The following is a 12,949-nucleotide window of genomic DNA, read 5'->3' as shown; positions in this document are numbered from 1 at the left end:
ATCTTATCTTATTATATTTCTTTCATTCAACTACCATCACCATTTTACCATACCCCAAAACAAAAAAAAAACTTTTATAAAATAAAGGTAAATTGCTCCGTCTCCATAGATAAAATTGAGCTATTTTTTTTTGTTTAAGAATAATCATAAAAAAGAAAGGGATTTTGGTCTATTTAAAAAATTGGAGAGTATTTTTGAAATAAAAATATAATGAGGGAGATACTATTCACCCCAAAGCATAATGAGAGAGAAATTGTATTTAGATAGTTGGACGTGTGAGTACAAGTTAGAATAATTAAAATACTTCAATGTCTCATAGAAACAATAAACTAAAGACTGCCTATTTTTTTGACTACTGGTGTCTATTTCAGTGCGACACAAATATACCTCTTAATTATTGGAAAATGTCTTTTTAAATTATTAAATACATGTATTTTAAATTAAAATCATAAATAATTTAATATGAAAACTTACATTAGAGTTTTTTAAAAATCAATGTAGGATACGTGTCTAAGAAAATAAGCAACAAAAAAGAATAAAGATCAAAGTCAACAAGTTCTTAGTCCAACAAGCAAATGATTGAGAATGAAATTAGTCACCATTTTAGAAGAGGTGATATGGACCTGCACCATCACAAGTAATATGCTAAGAACGTTTAGAAGTTACGTGAAACTCACCTTGTGGCAAGTATCAAAGAGACTGTCATAATTGAACAAGTTGATGTTATAAGTGAAGTCAGTTGGATCACTTTCTGAGATAATGTTCATCGATGAGATAAGGTAATGGAAAAACAAAGCTCTATCTCTTTCAACAACTCCCGCAGGTAGGGTTGCCTATAAAGGCATACATCAAGAATATGTGGAGGTCAAAACCGTATGTGTGCTATGTCTAGTCGTCAGGATAGAGAAAGCTCTCCAAATGTTGTTACTAGTATACCTGAAGGGTCGTTTGGTTTGAATTCAAGTTCATGATGGAATTAATTGTGATGGGATAAATTATGATGGGACAAGTTATGATTAGATTATTTTTTATTAAGTGTTTGACTTGTTTAAAATAATAAATTTTAAGAATAATTTATTTGTTTACAAAAATGCTCTTCATGAATGTAAAAGGTGATGTAACAAAAGGTTGAAAGAGACATTTTTGTCATTTACTTATTTTATTTCGGGATAAATTATCTCGAGATTACTATACCACTCAAGGGGGAATAATTTATCCCAGTACTAATTATTAATCCTGGAATAAGTTATCCCGAACTTACAAATCAAACAACAAATTAAATTGTACTATGATTTAGTTTCGGAACTATTTGGTATTATCCTTCACACCGAACGACCCCTAAAAGTCTTATGTTAGATGGTTATGCTCTATTTGATCCGGATGTTGACTTCAGTTTCCACATGATCCTGTTTTAGTGTGAAAAAGTTGTAAAATGGTTGTTGTTTCATATCATACCTTAAAGGCTGTAAAGGTGATTTTTAGGGTTGTATCTATCACTTAATTAGAGATAGAGACTGTAGTCTTGAGACACCACCTCTTCAATTGGTCGAGTTATGAATGAGTTTTCAAAAATATTTCATGAGGAATTGAGTCTCTCCTGATAGGTAAAATAATTTATAATAAATAACTTTCCTGATACTCAGCCCATATATATTCAACTATAAAAAATATTCCTCTTGGAGTGCTCCAAACCTACTAGTGTAAAAAAGAAGAAGAAAATGATATTCGTAGAATGTGTATTGATAATCACCAGTTGAATAAAGTCACCCATGAAAAATGAGTATTTCCTACCTAAAATCAAGAACTTGTATGATCAACTTTAAGGTGTCACTTGTTTCTCTAACAAAAACCGCTGATCTTGCTATCACCAACTCAAAGTTAGAGAAGATGATATTCCAAAACAACTTTTAGGACCCGTTATGGGAACTTCAAATTTCATATTATGTATTTAAAAATTTAAGCCTACACATTCAAGATAACTCCATGGATAATTCTTAAAGTGTCATGATTTTAGGCATATTATATGTCTAAATACCAAATGAAACTCATACTTTAGCTAAGTTTGAGAGCAAAACCCCATTATGTCGATAAGGTTTGAGTCTTGTGTACACATTTGAACTAACCCATGTGATAAGGTGTTTGGAAGGCACCCAATGAGCAAAGAAATGACCAAAAATGAATTTGATGTGAAAGGGCCGCATAAAATCAAAATACACAAGCCTCGAAAGAGTAAAGACAGAGTTGATAAGATAGAACCCAACTCCACATAAGGGTTGTGTCGCAGAGTTAGGATTTTACTATAAGAAAAAATTCATTCCCCAACGAATTTTTTTATTACCATATAATGGTTATTGTTGCTAAAAGTACTTCTGACAACAACAAAGAAGTTGTTGCATGTTGCAATAAACGTTGATGCGAAAATTTTTTGCAACAACAAAATATATTATTGCCACAAACTAACTTAACGCAACTAAGAAAATTATTGCCTTACATGCATATAGTTGTGACTTATAAACACTTTCACAACAAATCTACTGTTGCCATAAATTAATCTTTTTACCAACAATATTTATTGTTGCAAAAACGTGGCAAATGTTGATTAGTAATCTTTCAGAAAAGTTTTTGGCAACAAAGTTTTTTATTGCAATAAATAAAAAAAAAATAATACACCTTTAACAACAATTTATGATAATTGCTACATATACAATAAACAATTTTTTTAAAAAAAATATATAAATTTGCAAAGGTCCAACACATAAGATTGATGCATTAGAGACTTACTACATAGGTCATTACTTGTAAAAAAAATATAAGCAAGGTCATTATTTTCTAATCCTTCCAAAGAAAAAAAAAATTCTTCTAATACAACTTGTGTTGTAGCAAAGTTAAATTGTACATGTTTATCCTGCAAATAAATGATAAATTTAATTATATTTTGATAAAGTAAATTATTATAAATTTAAAAAGCAGAAGGAATCACATAATAAATAATACACTATAAAATATTTCACCATACTTAAAATTACTCAAAGACCGTTGTGGCAAGCTATTTTCTCTGGGACTATGAAGCTTTTACGTGTCACATCTCAGGATATGCTCATATACATATATGCATATATAGCTAGTGGAATTTAAGTTTCAGCAGTCAAAATTACAAATATTTTTGACAAATATGATGAGGGCAAACAAGGTAGAGTTGCTCAAATAAAGTAGCGTAATGTGCAATTGACTTACAACAAGTGCAATGTCTCTCTAGCAAGTTTCCGAGCTTTGTTACCAAGACGTGCTAGAATCTTTAGTTCTTCAGTAGTCAAGCCTACCATAGAGAGAGAATATAATACATGGTTAAAATTTTTTACATGCTAATATGATTCCCTAGTTAAAAGAAAGATAACCTAGTATGACAACTAAGAAATAACCTAAGGTCATGCAAGTATTTTAGGTTTTATCACTTCACAAGTTTACAGACTTTTGTAGCAATGATTGCAATATTCTGGACCCGTGCTCTCATTTCTCACAATTCCTCGTGAAATGTAAGTTTAACAAATAATTTATCATAGATTTGAAGTGCTGCAGAACATGATATTTCTAAAATTCATTAAGTACAAGATGTAAATGATTCTCATCAGAGAAGTATAGATGCTCTCAAAAAGGTTACTTTCCGCAACAAATTTCTCATATTCACATTCCAGTACACAAAAATCTCACTTTATTTATCATATTCACATTGATCACTCACTTAAACTGTCAAGTAAATTGACAAGGTCAAAACTTTTATACATCTGTCATATACTTATCAAATATGCATCAACATTCAGGCATATAACTGTGACAGTGTATATGTTAAAAGTTCCATTTCTTTCATATGAGGAAGATATAAATGAAAGAGTTAACGAACTCATCAATATAATTGAGCTGCCAAAAGTCAAAAGTTAGCACAAGTATAAAGTAAATATATGAGCGGATAACATGTTCAAAACTTGGTCTCTATTAAGTAATAATTGAGATGCATACTAACAAGACAGGAACAAAGGAGTTGATGCTTATTGCAGAATAATCATAACAGAGCATAATCAGCGTGTCATGAATTCTTTGGAAACATTAAGCTTAAGAGAGGTGTGATGAACTCAAGAATCCAAGAAATCAACCCCACTTCCGTGCAAAGTACCTCAAACAAAGAAATGAGAAAAGAATGGGATGCAGAAAAAAAGAAGAAATGAAGTCTCAAATAAACACCTATACATGATAAATCATCCAGAATAGCGATAGTGGCAGGTAAAACTCCATTCTCCCTCACAATGACCTTCAACACTTTTGATAAATCCTAGAAAAATTACCTCATGAAATAATATAATGTATTACTACTACTATACAGAGACACGCTATTGACTCATTGTATGTCTATGTAAAAAAACTTTTAACAACTATGCTTGTGTAAAAAATAATTATCAGGTAACTATGTTTATGTGTTTACTCCAACATAAGTCATTCATCTTTGTCAGATGAGACATAAGCTTAATATGCTGAAGTGGTAGTACTGTAATGTATAAAGTTTCTTACCTCATCTGAAACAATAAAAGAATTTGCAGTATCATAAAAAGTCTTCAGTACTTGTAAGAGATCTTTTGTTCTACTACATATGCCACCTTCACCTTGGATTGGTTCAACCAATGCAATAGCTATTTTACAACTCTGAATTTCTTATTTTCTGCTTGAACATTGGAGTAAGTGACTCTTGTATTACCGATTCAAAAGGTGACCTATAATGTTCTTTGCTTGTCAAAGCAACAACATCCACGGTCCTTCCATCAAAGAAGTTGGAGAACAAAATAAACTCCACATGAGGTTGCTTCTCATCGGAATGAGAGAATCTCTAAAACTTTTTTTGCAAATTTAATTGCAGCTTCATTTGCTTCCGTTCAGAGTTTGACAAGAAAAAAATTTCTGCAATTAAATTAGCAACAAGGTGTTTTACAAGCTCCACTGACATAATAGAACAATATACTAGTATTCTGTAAGAAGATTTTTTTTTGAGATGGAAGAGAAAAGATGCTCTTTGAAGCCATAATAATTAATCAATAAAAGTTGCAGTTAAATTTTTAATTAAGTTGATAATATCAAGTTACATACATAGAATAATGAACACATTAAGGAACATTTTGATGAATAAAACCAAAGGTGAAGTCAGAAATTTGAGTTTATGGATTCTGCATTCTAACAAATGTTAGCTTACACAGGTTTTTTTTATAAATTAAATACATATATAGTGAATTTCGTGACATAAATATAAGATTTTGACAAAAGGTGTTGGGTTCGGACAAATCCATAACTTTTTATCTAACCTTGTCTCTAAATAAGACCCCTCTCACAAACATTTCCCCTAAATTCTAGAAATGAAGAAACTTGCACACTACTAGTAAGTTCCAATTACCACAATATACCCATATTCAGTGGCAAAAAATGAATCAACAATAAGATGCTACTATTTATTTTTAATCCAGAATCACATATACTTTGACTTTATTCAAAGAATTCATACTTGAACAAGAACGAAAAAAAGAGTAGTATCCCCTGTCCTCATTCTGACTACTTAAGAAGTCTAAACAACAAGCACTCTAGTGTGTCGCCTAGTGGTCAATGAAGTTGGTTAAGTGCAATGAGATCTCAACTTTAAATCTCAATTGAGACAAAAATACTAAAATATTTTTTTTCCATTTGTTCTAGCCTTGATGTGAATTAGCAAAGACCCCAATGCTAGTGAAAAGAGATGAGGAATCCACTTACTCCCCAATCAAATACTCCTATAAATAATGTATATCTACACCAATTCATTCAACCTCACCAATTAGAGAATCTACACACAAACACAATTGGCATGGAACACAGTAACTTTTCTAAATACTTTCAAGAATAAGAGAATATAAACAACAGTCACCAAGCACTAGTTGCTCCATGAACCTCTGGGCCATGCATTTAGGATGCCCATTTTGGTTTTCTATTTGTGTTTTAGCTCATGTTGTTTTCCTGGAAGAATTCACAAATTAACAGAATGCTTAATTATAATTGACTTCAACAACAACATACTCAATATAAGCTCGCGAAGTAGTGCTTGGGAGGATAGAATGTAGATATACCTTACCTGTACCTCGAGGTAAAAAATTTGTTTATGACCCATAAACAAGGGTTAAAAGATAAGTACTAATAGAGAAAATCTAGTTTATCCTAAATCACTATGGAGTTAGAGATTGTCAGAGAACTGTTCTAAAATTGATAAGACATAGAGACAGTTTCAATTAATGGCGGAAAAATTTGAAATATGTATTGTGTTCACCGAATACAATCATCAATCTAATATATCTAACTCCCAAACAAGATCCAATCTCTCAATCATCTCTCCCTTAAAGTAAACCAAAATTATCAAGTCATTACAATTTAGGACGCCAGTTACCAATTAGCCTAACTATGAACTAGAAGAAAAAAGCTCAATGCATTCAATAATCATTTACAGTACTGATCCATTTATCACTAATTTTGATGACAAAAAAATAGAATTTACTAATACCCAAAAGATAAAAAGAAGACTTAAACAATCACAAACATATATACACTTGAGCAAATAATTTCTTAATCGACCAGTTCATAACCCCAATTAGGCACATTCAAAAAAATACAAAATAGTTTTATAATATTCATCCAAGTAACACTTCAATTCAAGATAGCAAAATAGAAATTTGACACACACACAACAAAGACTTAAAAAAATGCTCAGATAAACAAAAAGACCCAAAATTTAACATAACCAATCATAATTGCGGATGAAAATTATCGAAAGGGCGGAGAACAGGTTCAAAGAAATTGTATATTGGTCTCGCTGTGTAAATTTCGGCAGTGGTGATTCATTCCCAAGAATGAAATAGTCAAAGAGACTAAACTTTGTGAAAAGTTATTAATTCAGTAATCCATATATAGAAAACTCACCAGACACTTCCCACAATCTGTCACGATCTAACCTCAATATAGGAAATATAATTCAACGAAATGTTACTACGACTGAACGATTCTTTTTTTAGAACAATTTTCTGTTTTCATTCAAATGAAATCGTACATAAATGAAAGGAAATAAAAGAAACTAGAAACTAAGATAGTAAACCTCCATAGACATAGCTCCGATCCTGCAACAAAATGTTTAGATTAGGAATATGAAGAAAAGAGAAGAGAATCTGATAGAAGAGAGAGAAGAGAGAACGAGAATAATACCAATTTGATCAATGCCTCTTCTCTCTCTTGGTCGTTGCTTTTTAACTGTGACTTGAGCTGATGTGGATGTTACTGACGTGGCACAATCCTAACCTTTGCGCTTCATTTATTAACTTCTAATCCTGACCGTTACTCTTGAGAAGAAGAAGATAGGAGATTTAGGGTAGCTCAAACTGTTCTACCTGCTAGTGGTGCAGACGGTCGATTCTTGGTGAATACAGTTGCTGTCCTTCAGAGACAAATGGTGAAGCATTACAATAGGGCCAAGGTGAAATTGCTCATTGAATGGTCTAACTTGCCTCCTGAAGATGCTACTTGGAAGGATTACGAGTTCATACAAGCACAATTTCCAGATTTTATTTTCAATCCTTGAGGACAAAGATGTTGTTGTGCGGAATGTATGTTGAAGTTTAAGGTAAACCATGTCACCCAACAGCAACACTCTATCTAATTGCTTTTTATGGAATACACCTTCATTCTTTCTTGAGCCTTATGGAGGTTGTCCTTCAAAAGTTGTAACATTTGTTGTCGCTACATAACAACATCTTCAACAGCAGGAGTAACAGATAGTTGGGGTGGTGAATAACCATAAAGAGCCTAAAATGGAGTACTCTGCAGTCCAGTGTGAAAATTCGTGTTGTACCACCATTCAGCAAAAGGAAGCCATTGTCTCCAATGAATAGGTTTGTTCGATGTCATGCACAACATATAGTTCTCAATGCACCTATTAACTCTCTTAGTCTGACCATCACTTTGAGGGTGATAAGCAGTGCTAAAGTGTAGTTGAGTACCCAATAGTTTGAATAAGGATTGCCAAAAGTTGCTGAGAATCTTTTGTCCCTATCAGATACAATGGACTCGGGAGTACCATGTAAGCAGTGTACCTTCTTCCAAAACTTGTTTGCTACAGTGGCTGCAGTAAACGGATGGGACAAGGCAACAAAATGAGCATACTTTGATAGCCTATCCACTACAACTAATATCACATCTTTCGAGCTGGATTTCAGCAATGCTTCTATAAAATCCATGCTGATATGACTCCATGTCTGATTAGGAATTGGTAGAAATTGCAGTAGCCCTGGGTATGAGACATTATAATACTTAATCCTATGTCATACATCACAATGCACCACCATTTGTTTCATGTTGGGCCAATAAAACAGTGAAGGCAACCTCTTTAGAGTTCCAACTGCCCAAAGTGACCACCCATCGGAGAATCATGGAATGTAGAAATCAACCTTTGCCTTAAATCTCCAGTACCACCTACATAAATCTTCCTTTTATTTCTTAGAACACCAGAAGTGAATTGCCAAATAGTAGGACCATTTGAGTCCACCGCAAGCTGCACCATGAACTCTTGAGCAAGGTCATCATCTACATAACTATATCCTACCTCCTGCATCCACCTAGGAACTGTGACACTGATTGTCAATAATTTCCCGGTGACTTGGTCAGAATCGTCCTTACATATCTCATGTTGTCTAGAAAATGCATCAGCAACTCTATTTTCTGCACCCTTTTTTTATTGAACTTCATAGTCTAACCCCAAAAGTTTAGTAAGACCCTTTTGTTGCAATGCTGAGGTTACCTTTTGCTCTAAAAGGTATTTCAAATTATAATGATTAGTCCGGACTACAAAATGCTTAAACTGTAAATAATGTCTACATCTGTCGATTGCATTCAATAGAGCCATGTACTCCTTCTCGTAGATAGATTTACCCCTGTGTTGTTGAGCCAGTACCTTGCTGAGATAGGCAATGGGTCTGTATCTAACATCAGAACGGACCCTATACCACAGTGACTTGCATCAGTTTCAACAACGAATTCCTTTGAATAATCAGGAAATGCTAGTACAGGTGTGGTTGCAATAGCCGTTCTTCAGAGCAACAAAGGCTTCATCAGCCTCTGCATTCCACTTAAACGAATCTTTCTTTAATGAGTCTGTCAAGGGTCTACATATGGTACTATATCTTGCCACATATTTCCTGTAGTAACCTGTTAGCCCCAAGAATCCTCTAAGAGCTCTAACGGAGTTGGGAGCATAGCATCTATTTTAGTAGGGTCTGTAGATACCCCATCCTTGGTTATAACATGACCCAAATATTCTACTTTAGGTTGACCAAAGGAACACTTCGACCTTTTTGCAAATAGTGAATGTTCTCTAAGAGTAGTGAACACAACAATAAGATGATGAATATGGTTTTCAAGAGACAAACTGTACACTAGAATGTCGTCAAGAAAAAACAAGACAAATTTTCTGAGAAAAGGTTGAAAAACGTGATTCATTAGTGCTTGGAAAGTTGCCGATGCATTGGTCAGTCCAAATGGCATGACCTTGAACTCATAATGGCCCGTGTGAGTTCTAAAAGCAGTTTTATACACATCTTCCACTTTCATCCTAATCTGATGGTATCCAGCCCTGAGATCCACCTTTGTAAAGATCATGGATCCATGCAGTTCATCCAGCAGGTTATCAAAAATTGGAATAGGATATTTATCCTTAATAGTAATCTTATTCAACCCTCTATAGTCCACACAAAATCTCCATGAGTTGTCCTTCTTCTTCACTAGTAAAGCCGGGGAAGAAAAAGGAGATTAACTCTGTTGAATATTACCATGATTCATCATTTCCTTGACCTGTCTTTCCAACTCCTCTTTTTGATAATAGTTATACCTATAAGGCCGCAAGCTTACTGGTACTGCTCCAGGTTTGAGTATTGTCATGATTAGCTAATCTCATATTCAGTTATCAAGAGTAGCGGTCATGATTAGAAGTTAATAAATGAAGCACAAAGGCTAGGATTGCGCCACGGCGGTAACATTCACATCAGCTCAAGTCATAGTTAAAAAGCAACAACCAAGAGAGAGAAGAGACATTGATCAAATTGGTATTATTCTCGTGCTCTCTTCTCTCTCTTCTATTAGATTCTCTTCTCTTTTCTTCATCTTTCTAATCTAAACATTCTGTTGCAAGATTGGAGCTCTGTCCATGGAGGTTTACCGTCTTAGTTTCTAGTTTCTTTTATTTCCTTTCATTTCTGTATAATTTCATTTGAATGAAAATTGAAAATTGTTCCAAAAAGAGAATCGTTCTGTTACATCTCGTTGAATTATATTTCCTATATTCAGGTCAGATCGTGACAATTGGTATCAGAGCCAGGTTTGAGGGGTACTATTCTGGTTATAAATAAATTCTTTTTTTTCTTCTGATTTTTGGAGAAAAAGACTTGGACGACTCTCTCTTCCAACATTCCTACTCTTTTTCATCTTTTGAATTCTCGTATTATTCAAATATTGAGAACCAATTATGAGTAGCTAACTTCTTTTGTGTTAGGGTTGTGACTACAAATGGTTGTGTAGTAATCGAATCTATGGAATGAGTAAGAGGTGCACAAATTCGAATAGGTAAAAAAAATCTTTTTCCTTAATGAATGGAAGGATTAGAGAATGGGGAATTTCATAATTGTCTTTAGTGATTTTCCTTTTGATTCCATATTCTCACTAAGTATTCACAAAAGGTTGCATCTGTCTTTGCACACATGTTTTCTAGTAGTTGTAGTTTTTCATGCTGGTTCTAAATTTAAGAGCATAACAAACTTTCACTAATAAATCCTTCTCTTCTTTTACTACGAACAAAGGGATGAATTTTCCTGAAATCACCATTGAAAACGATAATTTTTTCTTCGAATAGAATTCATGTTTGCATTAGATCTTGCAAAAGTAAGTCAAAAGCTTCAACTATTTTTTTGCTATTGAAATTTCATCCCATATTATAAGTTTTGCATCAAAAGTTAAAGATTTCAGAGAACTTTATCTGACGTTACAACTGAATTTTTCATGGATATTGACTGAAAATTTAAAATAGAAATGAGCAGTTCAACCGCCTGGAAGGAGTGAAGTTGTCACATTTGAATTTTGCAGTTTCTAAAGCTATTAATCATTTGTATCTTGTAGTTGTTAATAAAGCGTGATATAAAAAACTTTTACCAGTTCCTCCAGGACCATGTATAAAGAATACATCGGTTTATTTGAAATATTCTATCTAGGATTACTTTGTAAGTCCTTCTTTGTTCAATGTTTAATTTATTTTGTAGGAGCAAATCATCTTCACTAACTGTAATATTTCTTTCAAAGTAAACATTTTTAGCTTCTTTGCTAGTGTAGATGCTTTAATTATTTCAGGAATTAGTTTAAATTCATTGATATCACGACAAACTAATTGAAAAATATCATTAATATACTCTAACATGTTATAACAAATTTCGTTTGTACTAATGTATGAAATTCTCGTAAAATCCTCTGATAAGGATATTTCAAATTTTCCCATAATTCATTTGTATTACTTGGGATACAATAGATCATTAATAAAGAAAACAAATGTATAAAGACTTATTGACATTTCATAAATTTGATGCTTCGTAGATGCATTCTATTAAATTATTATATAAAAGTAGCAATTCTCATAGCTACCTCTTTTAAATGTTGTGCAAGGCTTGCCATTTACCGTTTGTGAATCTTGATATGATTTTGATCCTCTTATGTTCATTAAAAATAATATAAGGTGATATCTTTCTCCTTCAGTGGAATGACAAGTCACGACACGTTCAATAGCATGTCCAAGCATACGAAGTGTCCACATTTTATCCGTTATTGACCACACAAAATATTCAAGAATTTTCTATATAATAAATTTAAACTTTTAGCGGTGTCGTTTATTGTGTTCATTACAAAATTCAGTTAACATTGTCTTTGGATCATTGAATTATTTATAATTTCACTAATATTATCAGTTCTATCATATGAAACGAGTAGTTGTCCATTGAGATATAGCAGAAGATGGTATACATTCAGAGACATTTCATTGATACTAAAAGCAAATATACTCCATGCTACCTTAGGTGCAAAAACCCATCTAGGCAATTGATAATCTTTTATCTCATCAATTTTTATATTTATATCATTAGTATAAATCTGAAATGCGATTTTATCATGTCATTTGTATATGTACTTATAATGTAATTTAACTACCTTAACATACAAATTAATCTCATTATTTATAAGATAATTGTACCGTAAAACTTCTATAAATTAAAACTCGATAAACTAAAAATCTATCTTAAGTAATATTTTACTCGGTCCCAACTTGAGTCAATGAAAAGAATCATCAATTTCGATAAGATAATAACATAATATATTTCAAAAAAATCTCATTTAATATCATAAATTAATAATTCTATAAAAGTGAAAGTATATTTTAGACAATTTAGTGAAATATGATTTATTGTGTTCTATTTTTTCTTAAAATTTAAATATGGTTGAAGTTATTTCTAACTTTTCTTATTACATCCAAGAGTTTTGGTGTTGTCTTTCCGAACTACACCATAAAATTTTGATGAGTTCTAGATGTAATAAGTACTTTCTTACGCGTAACTGGTTCCAAAGGTATAGTATTATCTTCAACTTCATCATTAACATTGCTTTTTCTGATGGTATCCATAATTTCTTCTAATCTCTGGACCTCTGAATATGTCTCACTTTCACCCTTATAATTCAACAGGTTATTGACATTCATTTTATTCTGGTAATCGAGATGATTAATCATGACCAAGTTCATGAATGACGTTTTTACAAGTGGGTTTGTACAATTATCTGAGATTGCATCCCCCGAATAAATTCTATAGTGTCGAAAATA

The 12,949-nt window shown here is 32.5% G+C and overlaps 1 protein-coding gene across 1 annotated transcript; it reads right to left on the bottom strand.

Moving 5' to 3' along the window:
- Window positions 1–8,434: 8,434 nt before the first annotated feature.
- Window positions 8,435–9,981, bottom strand: LOC138340222 (uncharacterized). The gene is made up of 4 exons (XM_069291931.1): window positions 9,873–9,981; window positions 9,638–9,824; window positions 8,846–9,044; window positions 8,435–8,773 (listed from the first exon to the last, which is right to left on the bottom strand). Exons 1-4 carry the CDS (start codon window positions 9,979–9,981, stop codon window positions 8,435–8,437), a joined length of 834 nt encoding a protein of 277 aa, XP_069148032.1.
- Window positions 9,982–12,949: the final 2,968 nt, after the last annotated feature.

This window comes from Solanum lycopersicum, chromosome 12 (genome assembly GCF_036512215.1).
Source record: "Solanum lycopersicum chromosome 12, SLM_r2.1".
In the NCBI taxonomy this organism is placed as follows: domain Eukaryota; kingdom Viridiplantae; phylum Streptophyta; class Magnoliopsida; order Solanales; family Solanaceae; genus Solanum; species Solanum lycopersicum.
This window is presented reverse-complemented; position numbering and strand designations above follow the sequence as displayed.

Bases quoted from the DNA above. Each gene is read 5' to 3' on its own strand.
- LOC138340222 (XM_069291931.1), bottom strand. From the start codon at position 9,981: ATGACAATACTCAAACCTGGAGCAGTACCAGTAAGCTTGCGGCCTTAT. The intron at 9,045-9,637 runs GTATAAAACTGC...ACTGTGGTATAG, and splicing joins AGGATGAAAGTGGAAGATGT to GGTCCGTTCTGATGTTAGAT. The intron at 8,774-8,845 runs GTAACCTCAGCA...CAATAAAAAAAG, and splicing joins AATACCTTTTAGAGCAAAAG to GGTGCAGAAAATAGAGTTGC.